We start from the raw sequence: 22,139 nt of genomic DNA, 5'->3' as shown, positions 1-22,139 counted from the left end.
TGTGAGGCTTGCCCACGGCCCTGCAGCTCCGCCTAAGTAGCATGGCACCTGTTCCCGATGAGTTGCTAAGTCTCCGATTCTGCCTCTGAATTTCTTCTGATTCCATGCCCCACATCCAGGCTCCCGCCCCCACCCACCCAGCCCCCACAGCAGCCCACGAGTCCTTCCTGCTGAAATCCTCCCACGGCTCCTCAGTGCCCACAGGACCAAGATGGACCAGCTTAGCCTATAAGACCCTTTGACCCACCCTGGCTCTCACTTACCTCTCCAGCCACCTCTCTCCTAGACCTGAGGGGAGCCGTGACTATGAAGACCACACCCCGCTATCCCACGTGAGCTCAGCACTGTCACCTCCAGGTCTTTGCTCAAGTTGTCCCTTTTGTGGAGTGCCTTCTTCCGCCTTACCTGATGGAAATCCACTTTTCATGCAAGACCTTTTCAGAATCCTTTCTCCCAGTGAGCTATCGTTCTGCTGGGTCACCTCCCCACCTGGACTGTAGGGCTCCTTGAACACTGGGCCATGTCCCATGACACTGTCACTGCAGTGCCCAGTGCAGGGCCTGGCACAGAGCAGGTGCTCAATAGACAGTGCCCTGACTGAGAGGGATGCAGGCCTAGAGATGGCACGTTTCCTTCACCCCAGGGTGGCTCACTCCCTGCCGGTGTGGGCTGGGACTCCATCCCTCCCCTCCAGGCAGCCTGACCAGGGAGGAAGCTGGGAGGTCAGAGGATAACACCAAGTTCAGCTGCTTTCCTTCCACTGCCCATGTTCAGTTTTCAAGATTTTCCATCTTGGAGGTTGGTGGAAGGGGCGGAGGGAAGGAGAGAGCTGAGGAGAATGGAGAGCCAGCTAAGAAGCTTTTCCATTAAGGAAGAAAGCCCTGAAGGCTGACAGACCCGGGGGCAGGGACAAGGAGCAGTGGGGGAGAGGCCTGTTGCCTGGCCACCCTCCCCCTCCACACACACACCCTGTGGAGAGCAGGTCTCATGACTGCCTCCTCTCCTGCCCCTAATTAGCAGCTGCCCCCCATGCATTGTCCCAGGCCAGCGCCCCTACCAAGGCCTCTTTTGTGCTCCCAGATTCCTGGGTGCAAGGTGGCCTCATTAGTGCCCGGAGACCGCCCAATCTCCAGGGAGCAGGCAGACAGACAAGGCGGGGACCAGGGGCACAGAGATCCAACTCCGGCCTCTGAGCGCCTTGGCGGCCATTCCTTGGGCCCAGCCTGGAGACGGCCCCCCTGTGGGAGGCTAATCTTAGACCTGCCTTTGTCTGGCCCCAGAGTGGACGCAAGTGTCCGTCTCTCCCCCACCACCTCAGAGCACTATAAACCCCAGACCCCTGGTAGCAGGTCGCAGTCGACGGCCTCAAAGTTCCTGGGTATTTGGACCACTGCAGACAATACCTTTCCCAGCTCCCTACTCTGAGCTCCAGAAGCCATGAACCCTCCCTCTACGAAGGTAAAGACCCAGGGATGGAGGGCTGACTCATCATACCAGGGGGTAATGAGAGTGCTAGCTCAGGGGGCTGGAAGAAAGGCTGAAGGTGTCTCTGCTCTTGGTCCTTTCCGGCATGGCTCTGAGGCAGGGGACGGGTGGACCTTTGATGGAGACTCTGCCTTGGCTAACATTGGATTATGTCCAGTTCTCCTACCATCTTGTATTTTTTGCGAACTTACTGGTATCAGGTGCCGAGTTTCCACCTGTCCTCTCGTTTAATCCTCCCAGCAGGCTTGCACAGTAGGGATTATCTAATACCCAGTTTAAAGGTGAGAAAGCTGTGCCCCCTGAGAGGGTAGGAAACTGGTCCAAAGCCAGAGTTCGGTTTCCCCCGAAAGGGAGCAGGCAGACAAGATGACAGCTCGGATCCTGCCAGTCCTTGGTTTGCACGTGTTTGCCCGCTGTGGGGAGGGGACGAACGAGGGCGTCTGTTCTCCTGAGGGTACAGACTGGCGGCGCAGACAGACTCACACAAGCCTGTTTTCGGGTGGAGTGGTAAGTGCGCTAATGAGGTACAATGGTCTAAGGGTACCCAGAGGAGAGAGGGATTCATTTCGCCCAGGGGGCCTCAAAGGGCTTCCTGGAGGAGATGCTGTGCTGGGTCTTGAAGGATGAGCAGGTAAAAGAGACAGACAGGAGCCCTTCAAACAGCACTGGGCAGAGGCAGAAAAAACTAAGGGACAGCGAGGGAGGAGCGCGGAGCCAGCGGGGCAGGGTCTGGGCGTAGGGGCTGGATGCGGGCGCGACACGAAGACCCCCAGAGCCCTGTCTCCGCCTCTCCAGGTGCCCTGGGCCGCCATAACGCTCCTGCTGCTGCTGTTGCTGCCGCCCGCGCTGCTGTCACCCGGGGCGGCCGCGCAGCCCCTGCCCGACTGCTGCCGCCAGAAGACGTGCTCCTGCCGCCTCTACGAGCTGCTGCACGGCGCGGGCAATCACGCGGCCGGCATCCTCACGCTGGGCAAGCGGCGGCCGGGGCCCCCGGGCCTCCACGGCCGGCTGCAGCGCCTCCTGCAGGCCAGCGGCAACCACGCGGCCGGCATCCTGACCATGGGCCGCCGCGCAGGCGTAGAGCCAGCGCCGCGACCCTGCACCGGGCGCCGTTGTCCCGCCTCGGCCACCTCGTCTGTCGCGCCTGAGGGGCGGTCCGGGGTCTAAGCCCTTGCTCGGGCCCTGTCCTGCCCTCTCCCTTCTGCCTGTCCGTTGTCAGCCCCAGAAAAAGGGCAATAAAGACGAGTCTCCGTTAGCGTGGCTGGTCTCGGTTCCTGTGCGGTTGCGTCCTGCCCTCCAGAGGGCGTGAGAGTCTTGCGAACTATAAAAAGCCGGAGGGTCTAGCAGCCCGGCTCTAGGACATCTCAGCTTGGGCGTCGTTGAACCCGAGACACTCTTGGATAGGGAGCTCCCAGAGCAAAGAACCGTGCAAGGCTCTGGGGTGCGGAGAGCACCGCACGTGTGCATGCTTGGAGGGGAGGATGCGGGACAGACATGTCCTCCGATACTCTACTAGTCGTTCGGGATCAGGGTCTTTACGGAGAGACACAGGAGGGGAGGGAGAGCAAGGAAAGCACACAGAGGAGCAGAATCTGGCTGAGAAGAAGTAGGAGCCAAGCCTGCCGAAAAGGCAGGGAATATGAGTTCAACATGAATCGTCTAGAGTGGCTGCAGGTGGGGAGCGGTGAGGCGTCGGAGGCGAGACGGTTAGGTTCCTGCACCCCGGATTGAGGAAGCCCTCACAAACCACCAGGCTTTGCACTTTATTCTGCAGGTAGCTGGGAGTCATGAGAAGTTCTTAAGCAGGGATGGGGAAAAATGTTCCTGCAACTTTAGCCTAACACATCTGTTACTGGTTGAATTGTGCCACCCCTGCCCCCAATTCATATGTTGAAGTCCTAACCCCCAGCACCTCAGAATGTGACCTTATTTGGAAATAGGGTCGTTGCAGATATAGTTAGTTAAGATGAGGTCATACTGGAGTAGGGTGGGCCTCTAATCCAGTATGACTAGTGTCCTTATAAAAAGGGGGAATTTGGACACAAAAACACACACAGGGAGAACCCATGGGAACATGAAGGCAGAGGTAGGGAGACGCATCTATAAGCCAAGGAACCCCAAAGTTTACCAGCAACCCACCAGAAGCTGGGAAAGGCATGGAACAGATTCTCCCTCACAGCCTTCAGGAGGAACCCACCCAGCCTGCCGTCATCTTTTTTCGGGGGCAGGGGCGGGGGCCAGAGATTATCCCTGAACTAACTACTGCCAGTCTTCCTCCTTTTTCCTGAGGAAGTCTGGCCGTGCCCATCTTCCTCTGCTTTCTATGTGGGACGCCTACCACGGCATGGTGTGCCAAGCCGTGCCATGTCCGCCCCCGGGAGATTCGAACCGGTGAACCCCGCGGCCGCCGAGAAGCGGAATGTGCAAACTTAACCTCTGCGCCACCAGGCCGGCCGACCTGCCTGCCATCATCTTGATCTTAGATTTCCAGTCTCCAGAACTGAGACGACAAATTTCTGTTGTTGAAGCCGTCCAGTTTGTGCTACCTTGTTACAGCAGCCTTAGGAAACCAATATAACACCCAAAAGTAGAGGCAGAGAAAAATGTGGCACTTTTACACAATCTAACATCACAGACAATGTCGGGCTCGGACATGGGGAGAGAGGGTGAGGAGCACCAGCCTGCCTTCTCCCCAGCCCATCTCACTGCCTTCAGCTGTTTTGTTCCAGGAAGCAGCCACCCTAAGCCGCCACAGTGAGCAGCCCCAGTAATATTCTGCTTCCGTAATGAAAACGTCCTATGTCTGGTCTCCCCTGGGTTCTTCTTGCTGCTGTACTGGTTCTGTCTTGGAGAAGATGGAGATCAAAGTCCACTTTGGAGACTGGCAAACTGACCCTGCCCACCTTTAAACTATCTTTCTTGGTGCCAAACTTGCCTCCAGCCTCTCTTCCACTTGAATGGCAGCAGAGAGAAGGAGAGTTCAATCCAGACGGTATGAAGGGGGAGACTGGGGGAGACAAATGCCATCCGACGCACTTGTGTGCCAACGGTATGTATTGTGCTATTAAATTCTCACAAACGCATGAGGGTAAAAATTGTTTTACAGTTGAGGAAAGTGAGGCTCAGAGAGGCTAAGACACACAATTAGCAAGTGACAGAGCTGGAATTCTACCTGGTGGACTCCGAAGCTCTTTCCATCCACCCTGCGGTACTCAGAGGCAGAGTTCGCCAGTGCGCCCTACACAAACTGAGGCACAGGCGAGGGTGAAGGAGTGCCTTCTGGAAATTGAGTTCCTAGTCTTCCCGTAGATCCCCGCATTGGCAAAACTAGCCTCTTTAACCCTTGCTGTCTCATACCGGAGCACAGAGAGCGGGGTTGCTGCGAAATATCCGAACTCCAGCAGGCGGCACTGTGAACCCGACACCATGCCCAGCGTAGGCGGCGCGCGGGGAAACCCGCGGGGAGGAGCCACCGGGAGCTGCCAGGGAACCACGCGTGGGGGCGTGGCCATCCTGGAAGGGGGGCGTGTCTCTCATTCAAGCTCCGCCCCACCTCTTCAGGCCTCGGCTCCGGGTGGGCGTGTCCCGAATTCTCTCCCGGAGAGACACGCGTGGGCCGCTCCCCTCCCGGAGGAGGGCCGCGGAGAAGCGTGAGGGTGTCGCTGGCTGCCCCTCCCGTGCGGGGCCACGTGGTGGGCGCGGGCCGAGCCCGGGGGAAAGAACCCTGCCCGTGGGGAGGTGGGGGGGACCGAGGCGGCGCCGAGCCGAGCCGAGTGCTGCGGGGTTCGGAGCAGAGAGGCGGCGGCAGCGGCGCCGAGAGGGAGGGGAGGAGGCAGGCGGGCGCATGGGGCGCTCCCGCCCCGCCGGCAGCGCGCCTCCTCCGGCCTGGCCGCGCTGAACGCCCCCGGCGCTACGCCTCGAACCCGAGCCCCGAGGCCATGCCGGTCATGAAGGGGTTGCTGGCCCCGCAAAACACCTTCCTGGACACCATCGCCACCCGCTTCGACGGCACGCGTGAGTGGGGCGGAGGCTGGGACTGGGGGTCCGAACTGGAGGCCAAGTCTCCTTCGGCGCCGGCGCGGGTCTTCTGCATGTGGTGAGACCCTAAGGCGAAGAGAGAGTGGAGTTGAGGGGCTAGGAACTCCCAAAGCTGCAGTAGAGGCACAGGACTGGGAGCGCCCTGCGAGGGGAGGAGGGGAGAGGGCCAAGAGTGCGGGGGACTGACGTTGGGGGTGTGACTGGAGGCAGGAAAGGCTCTTTGTGCGGCAAAACGGAGGAGAGGCCTTGGGAGCCGCCCACTCCCAGACAGAGCTCTGCTGGGGGCGTGTATGGGGGTCTCCGGAGACGCGGAGGTGGGAGTAAGTGGCTCAGGCGCTCCGGGGTCTACTCCCAGACGGCTCCAGCATCTCCTTCCCCCGGAAAAAAAAAGAGAAAGAAAAGATCAGACTTCGGCAGGACCTAGCTTGAATTTAAGGTCACGTAGCCCAAATCGTGGCCCGTCCACGTCAGAGAGAGGTGAGGCAGGAGGAGTGGGGTGGTCCTTGTGACGGAGGGAACTCCTTGCTCGCCCACCCTAGCTTGTGTTCCAGGTTCAGCACCTTGGACAGCCACATTCCTCCTTCCCTGCCTCTTCTCTCGCCATTCCCTTTCCTACTTTGGAGCCGAGAGATCTCCTCCTGCCCTCTTTGGGCCAGTGCCCTGAATCTGGAAGGTGGGGGGAGCGGTACCCGAGGGCGGAAACCGAGCTCCCGGGGCCCTACCCGCCTTCCCCCCACACCTCCCTTGTTTCCATAGCGCCCATCACCGGGGCAACAGGCCCTGGGATGGAAGAACGAGGCTGCTGCCCAGGGCGCAGCGCCTCTCAGGCACCCTTGGTGTCCCCATCAGCTGCCGCACCCCCAGACACTCACCTCTCCTAGCGCCCAGGGACTAGTTGTGTCTCAGGGCCCTACCCTCAGCTGAGACTCTGTCCCTGATGGCCCACAGAGCCCCCCTGTGGCCTCCTACCCAGGAGACAGCCAGCTTGGGTTCTGCTGCTGGGGTTACTGGAGCCACAACTTCATTGCCCAACCTTGTTAGACTTTGAGTCCTGGGGACAGACCCCCTGAAACTAGCTGAAGGAATGCTGAAAAGAAGACCTTTCCTGGAAGGCAGGGAATGAGGACGCTACTCATCACTGTCTCCCTCCCCCAACAAAGGAGATTTGTGAGTTTGGATAATCACTGCCTTTTGGTTTCCTATCAGTAAAATGGGTGTGATATCACTGGAACCTCTGCCCTGTCCACTCTCTAATAGGACGACAGGACAACAGCTATGATGTGCTTTGAAAGCTGTGCTCATGTAGGGGAATCATTTCTCTTTTTCAGTGTAGCACTTGCTATGTGCCAGGACTTGTTCTCCCCAGGTAACCCATGTAACCCTCACAACAACCATGTGAGAAAGATACATTATCCCCCACTTTGCAGATAAGGAAGCTGAGGCACAGACGAGTTCATTAACTTGCCCAAGGTTACAGAGTAAGTAAGTGGCAGAGGTGGGGTGCTAGAGCCCATGCCCTTACTCACTATGCTAGGCTGCCTCCTACTAGCTTGAAGGCAGGGGGACAGACAGCACGACCTCTTGGGATTCCTTCTCCAAGCTCCTAGTAGTCCCTGTCCCAGTTCCAGGCCACCCTTAAGTCCTTGTCCTTTTGCCTATCTCTTCTTACTCTCATTTCAGAATATCCAAAAGGGAGATCCAGGAATCACGTGGAAGCCTCGGAAGCTTCTGTCTCTGTGATCTCTGACCACAGCTCGTGGGAGGTACTGCCCACCTGGAGGCTGAGCTCTCCTCCTGGCCTTGACCTGACCTTTACCTCTTCTTTCCACAGACAGCAACTTCCTGCTGGCCAACGCACAGGGCCCACGGGGCTTTCCCATAGTCTACTGCTCTGACGGCTTCTGCGAGCTCACAGGCTACGGCCGCACCGAGGTCATGCAGAAAACCTGCAGCTGCCGTTTCCTCTATGGTCCAGAGACCAGTGAGCCAGCCCTGCAGAGGCTGCATAAGGCCCTGGAGGGCCATCAGGAGCATCGGGCTGAGATCTGCTTCTACCGAAAGGATGGTGAGAGGGCCTGGCCCACCCTGCAGCCCTGCCCAGACCCTATGCCTTACCCAGAGTCCACCCAACACAGTGGAAGCCTCGGTGCTGGTCTCCACACTGCCACAAGCTGTCTGTGTGACACTGAGTGCATCCCTGACCCTCTCTGAGCCTTGGTTCTCCCATCTGGAAGGTGAAGGAGTTGGCTGACATAATCTCGGGGGTTCTGTCCAGCTCTAAACCTCTGCCGAGCCCTTAGACTATGCCAGGAACCAAGGTGGATGAGAGAGGGATGCCACAGGCTGCTCACTCCTCTGCCCCATCTCCCCACACCTGCAGGCTCTGCCTTTTGGTGCCTCCTGGATATGATGCCCATCAAGAATGAGATGGGGGAGGTCGTGCTTTTCCTCTTTTCCTTCAAGGACATCTCTCAGAGTGGAAGCCCAGGACTTGGTCCCCCAGGAGGCCATGGGGACAGTAATCATGGTAACTGCAAGTCTGGGGAAAAGGCATGAATGGTCAGAGGTCTTCACCCAAGGTCACACAAGACCTCTCCATACCCAGCCTCATGAGATGAGCACCCATTTATCTCTGTACCCTTCTTCCCAACAGAAAACTCCCTTGGCAGGAGGGGAGCCAGCTCGAGACTTCGATCTGCCAGGAGGCAGAGCCGTACCGTCCTACGCCGACTGACTGGCCACTTTGGCCGCCGGGGCCAGGGAAGCATGAAAACCAGTAATGTGAGTCCCATCTCTACCCCAGCATCTCCCAGCCTTAATTCTGAGGCACCCTTGCTACTGTCTCCCTGTTTCCCTGTTTGTCTGGTCTCCCTCCAGAGGCTTGTTCCTCTGTCTGCCCATTTCTCACGTACAACTCTCTGCTCTATCCCATGTCCCCTCACATCTTTCATACCCGTCTCCTTTGCTGCCTTGTGATTGACATTACTCTGCTCTGAGGATGTCGCAAGGGTGGGGTTCTAGCAGAAGTTACATCACCTACCTTTGTGTCGTCAGGGTACATTATGGGGGGTAAAATCACAAGCAGTGGTCCTAGGGGGAAATCCCCTGTTGGCAGTGTGGCATGCAGCCCTGTGTCCCATTCCTAGGACCCTGATAAAGCCATAGGGTCGCGTCTCCAACCCTCTGTAGAGGCTGTTAGGGCTACAGGGAATGGGGTGTGCCGTGCCAGCTTCCCCTCATTCCTGGGGTATACCCATCCTCTACTTGGGCCCCCAGAACCCAAAAGGAACTTGAGGGAGAAGTTAGTGACCTCTCAAGCTAGGCTGTGTGCCTGATTTGTCATAATCTCCTTCTCAAGCAGGGTGAAGGTCAAGCCTTATAAATACCCCCCACAAAACATGATTGATTCAGAAGGGGGCCTGAGCAGTAGCTCGGCAGAGGAAGGAAGTGTCAGGTGCCAGCCCCTGAACCATCTCCTGACCCTCTCCCTCCTCTCATGGTCATGCTTGCAGTGCCCACCCCCCCTTCCCCATCCCCTGCCTCTCCTCCCCACTAGCCTTGGCTCCTCTTTCCCCCAAGAGTCCCCAACCGCCACCCCTCTCCCCTTAGAACGTGTTTGAGCCAAAGCCATCAGTGCCCGAGTACAAGGTGGCCTCCGTGGGGGGGTCCCGCTGCCTCCTCCTCCACTACAGCGTCCCCAAGGCTGTCTGGGATGGCCTCATCCTCCTCGCCACCTTCTACGTTGCCGTCACCGTCCCCTACAATGTCTGCTTCTCGGATGATGATGACACCCCCATAACTTCCCGACACACCCTTGTCAGCGACATCGTTGTGGAGATGCTCTTCATCCTGGGTCAGACCCTCTGCCCTACATACCCTGGTGGGTGGGCTGGAGGGACCCACTCACCCAAGCCTTGCTCCATGCTGGGCCTGGAGGACCCAGGTTTTCAGAGCCCATCCATTCCTGGATCTTTAAGTCCTAATGGTCCATGTGCCCTCATTCCTGACCCTGAAGCCTTCAGCCTTTAGACCTGTTCTCCCTGAGGACCAGCCAGAAGCCCAATCTGTCTTCCCCATTTCTGCCTCCAGCTCCATTCTGGGTCTCTAAGGCTGGTTCCTGGCTTACCCAGTTCCTCTGCCCCTTGGAGTTCTTAGGCTGAGGCCCCCTAGTAACAGCCTCTTGTGCCCCCAGATATCATCCTGAACTTCCGTACCACCTATGTGTCCCAGTCTGGCCAGGTGGTCTCTGCTCCTCGTTCCATTGGCCTCCACTACCTGGCCACCTGGTTCTTCATTGACCTCATTGCCGCTCTGCCTTTTGACCTGCTTTACGTCTTCAACATCACGGTGGTGAGTGACTCGTGTCCCACCATGCAGCCCAGCCTCCCAACTTCAGCACAGCGTCTCCCATTAAGGGACTGACCTCAAACCCAGACTCAGTCCTTCCCATCAATCCATCTGCGAATATTTGTCAGGCACCTGCTGTGGGCAGAGCTCTAGGCGAGGTGCTGAGAAGGAGCTGAGAGGGTCTGTGCTCTTGGGGAGCTCAGCTCCCAATCTCCGAGGGAAGCTGAGACAAATGAAAAGCTAACTAGGGCTACCAAGGCGGTGTTGATCTGATGCCAAATGAGTGGTACTTTTCACATTTTTATTTAACAAACAACTGATGAGCATTTAGCTGTCTGCAAAGCACTGTGTGGGGCATGGTCACTATGGGGAAAAGGCACAAGGATTCAGCCGCCAAACACTAAGCTGGTGAGGGGGCAGGACTACTGGAGGGCACAGCAGAAAGAGAAGAGGTAAATGGAGTGGAAGATGGGGTCCAGGTATTGCTGCGTGGGGGCTGGGCACAAAGCAGCTGACCTCGGAGTTGCAGGCTGGAACATGGGCATGCGCAAAAATGATCTGAAATTTGGCCAGCACCTGGGAGGCCAGAGCACCCACCCCAGTCAGGCAGAGGCTAAGGTGGCCTGGGAAGCGTTCCTGAGGGAGGAGAGAGCAGAGCCAGACCTTAGACAGACAGTAGGATTTGGCTGGCAGGATGAGGAGAGAGCATTTGGGGGAGCATAGTAAGCCAAGACAAGGAGGTAGGGGCTGTGAGGTAGATTTGGAGGCAGAGAGGGCCAGGACTTGTGTCCTCCCAGCTCCCTGGGGCTGCCAGAGGTGCCCTGAGTGCTCAGCTCTGCACCCAGCCAGCAGATGGTAGGTCTTCTCAAGTCTGGGGTGAGAGAGTGCCACCCTGTGTCCCCAGGCCCCCTTGGTTCTTGGGTGGGGAGGTGGAGAGCAGTTTCCCTGTGCGCTCGCTCTCTGCCACACTTAGCTATAGCGGGAAACCACCTACACGCAGCCGGATTTAACTAGCCGCCAACGGGCTGTGGGCCTCTTCCCCTGCCTGTGTACACGTGTGTGCACTTTCCCACACACGTGCATGTGTGTATGTCTGCCCTGAGGCTCCAGCCATTCCCAGCAGAGCTCCCCACCCCTCCCCGTGAGTGCCCCCAGACCCCTGTGCCCACCAGGCTGTGTCAGCCAGGCAGACAGCTGTCCGTGAGGGAGAGAGAGAGTGGCAGAGAGCCCCTCTCCTACCTCCCAGGCAGTTCCCCTCCTCTGGTACCTTCAGGAGCACTTTACAATTTACTAAGTAAGTTCTTTCACACATGTCATCACAAAGAAGCCTCACAGTAACCCTTCAGGGCAGATTCTCTTATCCTTCTTTATCAGAGGTAGATGCAGAGGCTCAGAGAGGTTAAGTGGCTTGCTGAAGGTCACACAGTTAGCAGTGGAAGGCAGGAGACCGAAACCAGATCTCCAGACTCCTAGCCTAGTATTCCTTCCAACATACCCAGGAAAGCAGGGTACCTGAGTGGATGGTCAGCCATAAGGGAAGATGAGGAGCAATGCCGGGGCTGGAGGGAGGCAGAGCAAAGACAGAGGACGAGGGAGCACTGGCAGAGCTGTGGACTTGAAGGAGCCCGCCCTGGGGACATTCTGTCCAAGGAGAAGGAGAGGAGGGCCCCAAGGGAGTGGGGCCCAAGGGCAGGTGACTAGGGGAAGCCCTGAAGCACTCAAGTTTGGAGTCAGGAGCTCTGGGAGCTGGAGGCAGGCAGTAAGCCCTGGGGAGGGTCCATGTGGGGGAATCAGGACCACCTCCTGTCCAGCTCCTTCACCTAAAATTAGAGGAAATGGCATGAGGTGGCTCAGGAGGCGTGTAGGGCTAGGGCTACAGAGGATGCTCCAGGAGGCCCCTGGAAGGACAGTGAAGGACCTTCATACCAAGTGCCCCAGGCGCTGCCCCAGAGCCCCCAGCCCTAGCCTTCAAGCTGCCCCCACCCGTAGTAGTGAGCAGATAAGCCTCCACCTGCCCTTCATCTCCAAGATTGGAAGGGCTAACTGAAGCATTAATAACCACAATGAAAACAGTTGTAGTGCTAATATTAGCTAACATTTGCAGGACCCTTACTGGGTGCCACTGGCCCCATTGATCCCCACCTAACCCCACAAGGTCTGAGACCTCGCAGCCCAGGCTCCCTCGGTCCCCACTCTCCTTCCCTCAACATTTCAGCACGACCTGCTCATCTGCAGCTGACCACAAGGGGAAAGGTCCCTAAACCTTCCCCAGTCCTCAAGGGGCCACTCCCATCACAATTGCTGTCATCTCTAACAACCAGTTCTCATCCAACTGCCAGTCGTGCCCTGAGGGCTTTGAGTGGGGCCAGAGGTCATTTAGCCTGTTGCCCTCCTTTGACCTCCACCAGCTCACTGTGCTAAGAGAGAGTAGAACAAATAGACTTTGTTTTCAGCCCTGATTTTTTTTTTTTTGAGGAAGATTAGCCCTGAGCTAACATCTGCTGCCAATCCTCCTCGTTTTTGCTGAGGAAGACTGGCCTTGAGCTAACATCCATGCCCATCTTCCTCCACTTTATATGTGGGACGCCTACCACAGCGTGGCTTGCCAAGCGGTGCCATGTCCGCACCTGGGATCCAAACGGGTGAACCCTGGGCCACTGAAGCAGAACGTGCGCACTTAACCACTGCGCCACCGGGCCAGCCCTGTCAGCCCTGATTTGAGTCCCAGCTCCATCATTTCCTTGGTCTGTGACCTTGAGCAAGTCACTGACCTCTCTGAGCCTTAGCTTACTCATCTGCAGTCTGGGAATGATGACGATAATTGGACTGAAGGATAGATTATTTTATGAGGACTACAAATACTTAGCCCAGGGTCTGACACATACAGTAAGCACTTACTCAGTGTTAGCTATTATTAGTGTTAGTATTATTCTCTCCCATCTGCATTTCTTGGTCACCTTCTCAGGACAACAGGGATGTTTCTCCTGCTGCAGCTTCCCCTGGCTCCAGGGCATCTGGTGGCCAGGCCCTGGGAGGGGACATGGGGGCTGTGAGGGCTCTCAGGAGGTGTGCCTGCTGACAACTCCCCACTCCACTCCTGCAGACATCGCTGGTGCACTTGCTGAAGACTGTGCGGCTGCTGCGGCTCCTGCGGCTGCTGCAGAAGCTGGAGCGGTACTCCCAGTGCAGCGCTGTGGTGCTCACGCTGCTCATGTCCGTCTTTGCGCTCCTTGCCCACTGGATGGCCTGTGTCTGGTATGTCATCGGGCGCCGGGAGATGGAGGCCAATGACCCGCTGCTCTGGGACATCGGTGAGCCACCGACCCCAGGCTTTCACTGAGCACCCATCCACCTGCCCTGTCCACTCAGGCCCCCAAGCAGATGCCTCCACCAGGAGCCACACCCACCACCCCGTATTCCACCATTCATCCAGCAAACATGCACTGAGCTCCTTCCGGGTCAGGCGTGGGAATATTGATTTGAAGACAAGGGCTCTGCCTTGGGGGGACCTCACAGCCTAGCAGGGGAGCACAACCAGTAACAGGCGATTAAAATACAGTATGGGAAACACTGATGGTCAGGAGGGTGTTTTGGGAAGAGGGAGCGATACCTCCACCTAGACCCTTCCGGTGGCTCCCCACCACCCTCTAAATAAAGTCCACACACAGTGCACGCCCTAAATAATCCTGCAGCCCTCTCTGTCGCCACCTGGCTGCCCTTTCTCCCATGCTGCCAGTGCACAGCCACAATGGCCTCCCTCCAGCACCCCGGGGATGCTGCTTTCTCACTTTGGCCCTTGAATATGTTTTCCTTTCTGGAGCCTTTCCCTTTTGTCTTCCCTCTCTTCTTCACCTAGGCGACTTTTCTATTCCTTGTAGTCTCAACTGAAATGCTCTGTCCTAAGGGAGCCCTTCAGGAATTCTAGCACCCCCACCCCCACCCCTCACTGGGCTGGCTCACCCTAACACACGATGACTCCTAGGACACGCTATACCTCCCTTTTAGTAGCTCGTCTCCCACCTGTAATGATGTATTTCACAACTCTTTCTCCTCCGGTTGTAATTTTACCAGGGCAGGGAGAATGGCTGGCTGGGTCAAGTCCTAGCGCCCTGTGCACGAGAGGTGCTCAATAAACTAATTATTAGAGACTTGAAGGGGCCCCTGAACAGTCGGCAGTGTAGGGAATTCTTGGACTGCGACTGTAACCAGTTCACCGTGATTTTCCGGTGCCAGCCTGTGCAAACCTCCCTTGCCTCTCTAAATACTTGCCCAAGGTTAAGCGCAGGCAGTGCAGGGAAACCCAGTTCTCCACCTCTCTCGCAGCTGGGGCTCCTTGCATTCCTCCACCCGCAGGCTGGTTGCACGAGCTGGGCAAGCGGCTAGAGGTGCCCTACGTCAATGGCTCGGCGGGCGGCCCGTCGCGGCGCAGCGCCTACATCGCTGCGCTCTACTTCACGCTGAGCAGCCTCACCAGCGTGGGCTTCGGCAACGTGTGCGCCAACACCGACGCGGAGAAGATCTTCTCCATCTGCACTATGCTCATAGGCGGTGAGGCCGGGCCTGCCAAGCCGCAGGGTGGCTCTGCTAAGCCCCGCATGCAGACAGGGAAACTGAGGCCTTAAGAGGGCAAGGTGTCCACCCACGTCCAGACAGTCGTGCATTCATTCATAGATATTTTTTCAGCACCTACTACATGCTGGCCCTGGGGGATGCCACAAACAGGCGTGGCCTTTTGCAAAGGGGTGGGGAAACCCAAGTTCACGACTTAATTTGCGGGGTAGGGGGCATGAGAGGAGCATTAGTTCTGACCCCTCTCGGAACCACCCTCTATTCCCCGGCCCAACCCAGCTTCTGGTACCACGTAGACACGCAGGAGCCCACTGACTCTCCTGGCCCTCCTCAGGAACCCAGAGGCCCGTCCAGGGCAGGGTGGGTTTGGAAGCGGGCGAGGAGGCGGGAGGGGTGGCCACCCCTGACCAGCTGCCCGCTGCCGCCGCTGCAGCGCTGATGCACGCAGTGGTGTTCGGGAACGTGACAGCCATCATCCAGCGCATGTACTCCCGCCGCTCGCTCTACCACAGCCGCATGAAAGACCTCAAGGACTTCATCCGCGTGCACCGCCTGCCGCGGACGCTCAAGCAGCGCATGCTCGAGTACTTCCAGACCACGTGGGCCGTCAACAGCGGCATCGACGCCAACGAGGTAGGGCGCGTGGCACCTGTGTCTACTGCCTGGCAGCACAGTGGGGAAAGGGTCGCCACCTCTCGGGGTTTGAAATGGGGCACATGGGACCAAGGGAGGTGAGGTGCTGTTCACGAGGGCAGGAGCCCACCCAAATCCAAATCCCTTTTCCTTCGTACTAGAATATGGGAGCTGAAAGGGAGCGCAGGTCTTAGCTAGTGCCATGCTCCCTGCAACCCACGTTTTGTGAGCACCTGCTTTGGACCAGCCTCTGTGCTGGACAAAGGTTGCTCAGAGATGATCATACTCAGCCCTTGCTCTCAGGAAGACACCAGCCTAGTGAGGGAGGCAGACAGGTAAACAATTACGCAGTGAATTCCACTGTACTGGAGGGATGCTGGTGCAGTGGGGTCCTCATTGTGTGTAGGCCTAGAGGAGTCAGGGAAAGTGGCACATCAGAGGGGAAGAGAAGGAAAAGACAAGAAGGAAATCGGCCTGCTACGGGAAGGTCATTCCAGGCAGAAAGAGCAATGAGAACACAGGTCTGGAAATGTTGACACAAAACAGTAGATTCAGGGAACTGAAGTTAGTTCAGTGAGCCTTCAGGAACTGGTGTGTGAGCGCAGTGGAGGGAGGAGGGCGAGAAGAGTGCAAGAGATGGGGCTGGGGAGGCAGCCATGCCCAGCCCATGGATGGTCTTGAATTTAGAGTTTGTCCTGCAAAATTTTTAGGCTGGGGAGTGGCCTGGGGAATCTAGAAGGTATTTTTGAGAGCAGGAGCCATGGGACTCAGGGTGATCAGCTTGTTGCAAGAGAGGAGCTGGGAGTGACTCCCAGGTTTCTGCCTTGGGCAAAGGGCAAAGGGATGGAGGCATTACAGGAGAAAGATTGGACTTAGCGGTGAAAATGAGAGTCCAGGGTTGGGCCATGGTGAGATGGTGGTGCCATGGGAGATCCAGGTGGGGTTGCCCTAGATAGTTGAAATACAGGTCTGGACCCAGATGTAGGGCTCTTCTGGGCTCACAGGGAGCAAGGAAGCCATGGAGCTGGTTGCCATGATACAGGGAGAGTAGGGAAAGTAAGAAGAGAGCCAAGGGCTACACTGAGGAAGAGGAGCCTGGGGAGGAAATGGGAAAGAAGCAGTCAGAGAGGTGGGAGAACAGAGGGAGAGGTCAACGTGCCAGAGTGGCCCAGGGGCTCCATAAGATGAGGATGGAACTGTGAACACTAAGTTTGGCCCCTAGGAGGTCATTGGTAATGTTCAAAGTCTAGTGTAATGCTGCATTTTACAGGCAGGGATACTGAGGCCTAGAGAGAGGAAATGGATTGCCCAAGGTGCACAGGGCTTTGAGAGCAGAACTGACTTCTAGTGTCCTGACTCCCTGTGGAAGGCTGACCCACCAGGGATGGCTCTTGCATGTGTGGGGTTGAGTAACCAGTACACGTGTGTGAGAGACCAGTGTGTGTAGCCATGGGCAGTGGACAGACAGAAGACCTAGTCTCTGACCCAGAACTTGGGTTGGGAGGTCCACACACAGGCAAAATTGAAGTTAGACACACAGAAGTCCTCCTGAAGGTCAGAAATGGGTAACTTCAAAGCAAAGGGCAAGTTGGAGCTCTCGCCTTGGAGACAGCTCAGCACATTTGTAGAACTCAAGTAGCAGCTGCAGGGGGATGGCCAGAATGACCTATGCCCCTTATGCAGTTACTGCGTGACTTCCCAGACGAGCTGAGAGCTGACATTGCTATGCACCTGAATCGGGAGATCCTGCAGCTGCCGCTGTTTGGAGCAGCGAGCAGGGGCTGCCTGCGGGCCCTCTCCCTGCACATCAAGACTTCGTTCTGCGCTCCTGGGGAGTACCTGTTGCGTCGTGGGGATGCCCTGCAGGCACATTATTATGTCTGCTCCGGCTCGCTTGAAGTGCTCCGTGACAGCATGGTGCTGGCTATCCTGGGTGAGGACCCCCTGACCACTACCTACCCCAGAACCTTCCCCCAGAGGCCTTGGGAGTGGCCAGGAATCCAGGGACTGGGATACCCCCAGTGGATATCTGGAATTCCTACTGAGGAGTACTCTTTCTGGTCCCTTTACCCTACTAGCACCCCCTTTTGACCATTCCCCTGGGACTATCCCCTAATCCCATTGGCCATCCCTTAACCCATCAACCCTTCCCCAGTGACTATCCCCCAACTGAATTGATCCTTTCCCATTGCACATCCCCCAATTCCATTGACCTTTTTCCATGGACCCTCAATTCCATTCACCTTTACTCTTTAACTGACCCCTCTGGCCCTTCTTTATTGATCATCTAATTCCATAGATCATTTGTCCAGCCTTACTGACATCTCCCACTGACTGCCTCCCAACTTCACCAGTCATTCTTCACTGACCTTTTCTGAACCCATTGATTATTTCCACCCAGTCCCATTGATTGACCCACCTTCAACCATCCTCCAAACACTGGCCATCCCTCAAATCCATTAATCATCTCCCACTGATATCCTCTTGGTTCCCTGCCCAAGCTGACTGTCCCCATCCCTTATCCACAGGGAAAGGGGACCTGATTGGGGCAGATATCCCTGAGCCGGGGCAGGAGCCTGGGTCAGGAGCAGGGCCAAGCTGCGTGCTGAAGACCAGCGCTGATGTGAAGGCACTGACCTACTGTGGCCTGCAGCAGCTGAGCAGCCGAGGGCTGGCTGAGGTCCTGAGGCTCTATCCTGAGTACGGGGCTGCCTTCCGGGCTGGCCTGCCCCGGGACCTCACCTTCAACCTGCGCCAGGGCTCTGACACCAATGTATGTAGACCCATCATGGCCTCCATCTCCTCCAAGGTCCTCTCCTTCAAAGCAGACCTCGCCTAGCCCCAGAGAGAGCCTCATGCTTCTCCTTCCACCCTGAAAACATCATCTGTCAACCCAGGCACCCCCTTCCATTGCCCCTTCCATGCTTAACATCTTTCAACCCCACTGACTCTGCTCCATTGGCCATTACCCAATCCCATGGACCATCTCTCACTACCTCTACTTCCAACTCTACTGACCCATCTCCTGTTGGCCACACCTCAGCCTCATTCCAGATACCTCAAAGGACCCTCCCTTTGGAAACAATCTCCCTTGTGTGCCCCTCCTCCGTGAAGTCCCTCTCTAGACCGGGCACCATCTCCTGGGGCTTCCTCTTCTCCACTCACCAAGTGTTTCCTGAGCCTGTTTTGGTTTAGGCTCTGGGCCAGATCTGCAGTTTACACCTTAGGCCTTTGTCTTTTACTGCTTTTCAGACTGACTTTACCACTCAGGATTTCTCTGAGTCGGAGTCGGAGGTGTCTCTGATTCAGGTCCACAGAAAGGCCCCACATTCTCAAACCCCGCAACACTGATGGGTGGGACTAGGAGGTGCTGTCCCAGGGGCGTGCAGAGGTGTGAGTCAGCTTGAACCCCCTATGTCCCCGCAGGGCCTCAGCCGCTTTTTCCGATCCCCTCGTCTCTCCCAGGTAACACTCCCTTCCTGGGTGGGGTTGAGGTTGCATGAGGGAGAGGCCGTGAGTGGGGGCACCTTTCCTTGGCTTCTCCGCTGCTGGGAGAAGGGAGAGGGGATGGGGAGCGGCAGCCACCAGTGAAGGCCGTCGCTTAATGAAAGGCCTGTTATTCACCGTCCTGCAACATCAGCTGCCCCTCTGCCCACAGCCCCACTCGGAAAGCCTTGGCTCCTCCTCTGACAAGACCCTGCCATCCATCACAGAGGCTGAGGCTGGGGCAGAGCCCGGGGGTAGTTCCAGGCCCCGCCGGCCCATCCTGCTGCCCAACCTCAGCCCAGCGCGGCCCCGGGGCTCTCTGGTCAGCCTTCTGGGCGAGGAGCTGCCCCCATTCTCAGCCCTTGTGTCCTCCCCTTCTCTGTCCCCGTCCCCATCCCCTGCCCTGGCTGGCCAGGGCCACAGCCCCTCCCCTCTTGGCCCCCCCAGGGGCTCTGCTGCCTGGAAGCCCCCCCAGCTTCTCATTCCCCCATTGGGAACCTTTGGACCTCCGGACCTCAGTCCCCGGTGAGACGCCAGCCTCCTCTGCCTTCCCCATACCCCTGCTGGCTTCCAGAACCTTCTCTGGGCTCTGTCCCCAGCATTCCAGCCAGTGCTTCTCCCTGTCTCTGCCCCATCTGCCCACCCCACCCTTCCTGATCTGCCACAGCTTGCAACCCCACCCTCTATGACCGCTGCTCCTCCCCAGCTCCCTGGCGCTGCTGCCCCTGTTCACCCTCGGCTGCTCTGCTCTGGCCCTGTCCCTCTCCCCATGGGACTGATGACCACTGCCCCCGTCCCAGGATAGTGGATGGCATTGAGGACTCTGGCAGCACAGCAGAGGCCCCTACATTCAGGTTCAGCAGGCGGCCTGAGCACCCTAGGCCCCGTTCACAGGCCCCTCCTACAGGTAAGGGCCCGCAGTGGACCTCAGCTTGCAGTCACCCATCCATCCATCCATCCCACATGTCGAAAGGGCCTACCATGTGCCAGCTGCTATGCTGGGAATACACAGATGAACCAGACCTGGCCCACACTCTTAGTGAGCTCCCCATCAGGTGGGGGAGATGCCTGTGTACTCAGATAAACCATTCCAGAACAGGGGGCTAAGTACCACGACCAAGACAAGAACAGGGCTCTGAAGTAGAAGAGGGCACCCCTAACTCTTCCTCTTAGAGGGGACGACACTCGAGTGGGTCTTAAAGGGTGGGTAGGAGTTTGAGGGGAGGGGCAAGGCAGTTGTAGAAAGGCATGGAGGCATGACAAGAAGAGTACCTTGTGTTCAGATACCAAAGAAGCTCTGTGCTGGGGCCGGCTCCATGGCCGAGTGATTAAGTTTGCGTGCTCCCTGCGGTGGTCCAGGGTTTGGATCCTGGGCACGGACATGGCACTGCTCGTCAGGCCACGTTGAGGCGGCGTCCCACATCCCACAAGTAGAAGGACCTGCACCTAAAAATATACAACTATGTACGGGGGGGTATGGGAAGATAAAGCAGAAAAGAAAAAAGAAAAAGATTGGCAACAGTTGTTAGCTCGGGTGCCAATCTTTAAAAAAAAAAAAAGAAGGTCTGTGCTTAGGACTGGGTGGGGTGGGCGGGGGACAAGGGGAGGGCCTGGGGAAGTTATAGGCTCTTGAAACCAGCCTGAGGGGTTTGGGTTTCCCATCATCCTGACCCTGGAGTTTCCTCTCCTCCTGCTCTCTGCCTGCCCCATGACAGGAGGGGCCCAGCCTAAGCTGCTCCCTGCACTCACGCTGCATCCCTTCACCCCCTTCTGCCGGCAGGGACCAGGCCCAGCCGGGAACTGACCACTGAGGCCGAGGAGGTGAAGCAGAAGGTCTGCAGGCTGAACCAGGAGGTGGGTTGGGGCTGGATCCTCCCCTCCGGCATTGGGAATATCATGTTGGGATCAGAGCTGTGCCTCGTATAAGAGCACTTCAGGGTTTAGAGCCAGAGTCCTGAATTCAGATATTCACACTAGCGGGTGACCTTGGGCAAGTCCTACAACCACTCTGAACTTCAATTTACTCATCTAAAAATGGGGGAAATAATACATTCTTCCCAGAGCTGTGAGGAAGAAATGAGAGTGCACACATGCCTGGCCCAGTCCCTAACCCTACCCCTCAAAGCCTGACCCTCTGGTACCCTGACGCACTGTAAGTGCTCAGTGACTATTGCTTTCCCCTCCTTCCTAGCTGCTCAGCTTGTCCAGCCTGAAAAGAAGGGCTCTCCTCTCTCCACCACCATGGGATTCTCTCCTACAGGGACCGGCCCCTCAGCAAGTCAGGATGCTCCAGTCCTTTCCCTTACCCCAGCCCTGGGAAATGAGCACTACGCAGACCTGTGGGGCTGAGGACAGGGAGGCTGAGAGGCCTTGAGCCTGGGGAACCTGGACCCCAATGTCTGACTCCTGGTCAGGAAGAGCCCAGATCCTGTGCGCTGAGGCTCTGCCTTCCTGCTTCCTCAGGGATCTCAAAGATATGCCACAGCACAGCCAGGCCCAGCCCTTGGGGGAGGGCCTTCCCTGGGTTCTGATAAACATCAGGCATCCCCGGGGGCAGACCTGGGCTGGGCGGGCCCTGGGGCTGGGGGTGGGGTCAGTCCCTGCTTCTGCTCACATTTTGTCTAGGCCAGTGGTTCCCAAACTTGAGCGTCTATCAGCAACTGGAGAACCTGTTAAAATGCAGACTCCTGGGCCTCACTGAATTTGGAATGTGTAGGGTGGGGCCCAGAAATCTGCATTTTAACAATTTTCTTACTTGATTCTGTACTCCCCCGAAATTTGAAAAATGCACATTTTTCTACATCTTATAAAAATGAGGGGGAAATAGTAATAGCTGCTGCCCCAAATCCTTTTTGGAAAGAGGCTGGGGTATTTACATCTAGACAAAAATAACCCCTACCCTGCCTTCTTCTTAGGGTGGCTATGAACAGAGAGTGGTTGCGAAAGAGCTTTGTAAACTGTAGAGGGGGGTGCATCAAGGAGGGTGGTGATTGTTGTGGCACCTGGGAAACAATTTGATGTGTTTTCAACAGATCTCCCGTCTCAACCAGGAAGTGTCTCAGCTTAGCCAGGAGCTTCGGCACATGATGAGCCTGCTGCAGGCCAGGCTGTGTCCCCCAGGCCACCCAACAGTCTCAGCTTGGCCCCCAGATCCTCCTTGCCCCCAGCTGAGGCCTCCATGCATCTCTCCCTGTCTGTCCGGACCACGGCCTAGCCTCCAGGATACCACTCTTGCCGAGGTCCATTGCCCAGCCAGTGTGGAGACAGCAGAGACGGGGGCTGCACCCCCCAACCTGAGACCTTCTGTGCTGTCCCCCTACCCCTCAGAGCCTGACCCTCTGGTACCCTCCCCAGTGCCAGAGGCCTCACCCCTGACCCCAAGCCTCAGGAGGCACAGCTTCCAGTCCAGATCAGACACTTTCCACTGACCCCGGCCCCAGGCCCAGGCCTGTCTGGGGTAGGCATTGCTGCCTGCCATCCAGGGAGGGGCTGGGCCCCCTGGCCTTCTGCCTTGGGTCAGCAGCCACCAGCTGGCCTGGTTGGCTCTGGATTCTCTGGACTTTTTAACAAAGCCTGGTCAC

General features: G+C 57.2%; 2 protein-coding genes across 2 annotated transcripts; both read left to right on the top strand.

Annotated features, from left to right (window-relative positions):
- Positions 1–1,437: 1,437 nt before the first annotated feature.
- On the top strand, positions 1,438–2,652 carry HCRT (hypocretin neuropeptide precursor). The gene is made up of 2 exons (XM_046675046.1): positions 1,438–1,458; positions 2,281–2,652. The coding sequence occupies exons 1-2, from the start codon at positions 1,438–1,440 to the stop codon at positions 2,650–2,652; spliced, it is 393 nt and encodes a 130-aa protein (XP_046531002.1).
- Positions 2,653–5,325: 2,673 nt separating this feature from the next.
- KCNH4 (potassium voltage-gated channel subfamily H member 4) lies at positions 5,326–22,139 on the top strand. The gene is made up of 16 exons (XM_046677128.1): positions 5,326–5,499; positions 7,355–7,588; positions 7,904–8,050; positions 8,177–8,304; positions 9,133–9,376; positions 9,716–9,873; positions 12,974–13,181; positions 14,224–14,418; positions 14,873–15,072; positions 16,756–17,005; positions 17,601–17,845; positions 18,499–18,537; positions 18,731–19,083; positions 19,359–19,465; positions 20,339–20,412; positions 21,591–22,139. Exons 1-16 carry the CDS (start codon positions 5,424–5,426, stop codon positions 21,984–21,986), a joined length of 3,054 nt encoding a protein of 1,017 aa, XP_046533084.1. The 5' UTR covers positions 5,326–5,423; the 3' UTR covers positions 21,987–22,139.

The sequence above is a fragment of the Equus quagga genome, chromosome 11, assembly GCF_021613505.1.
Source record: "Equus quagga isolate Etosha38 chromosome 11, UCLA_HA_Equagga_1.0, whole genome shotgun sequence".
In the NCBI taxonomy this organism is placed as follows: domain Eukaryota; kingdom Metazoa; phylum Chordata; class Mammalia; order Perissodactyla; family Equidae; genus Equus; species Equus quagga.
The sequence above is the reverse complement of the archived record's forward strand: the minus strand, read 5'-3'. Positions and strand labels throughout refer to the sequence as shown.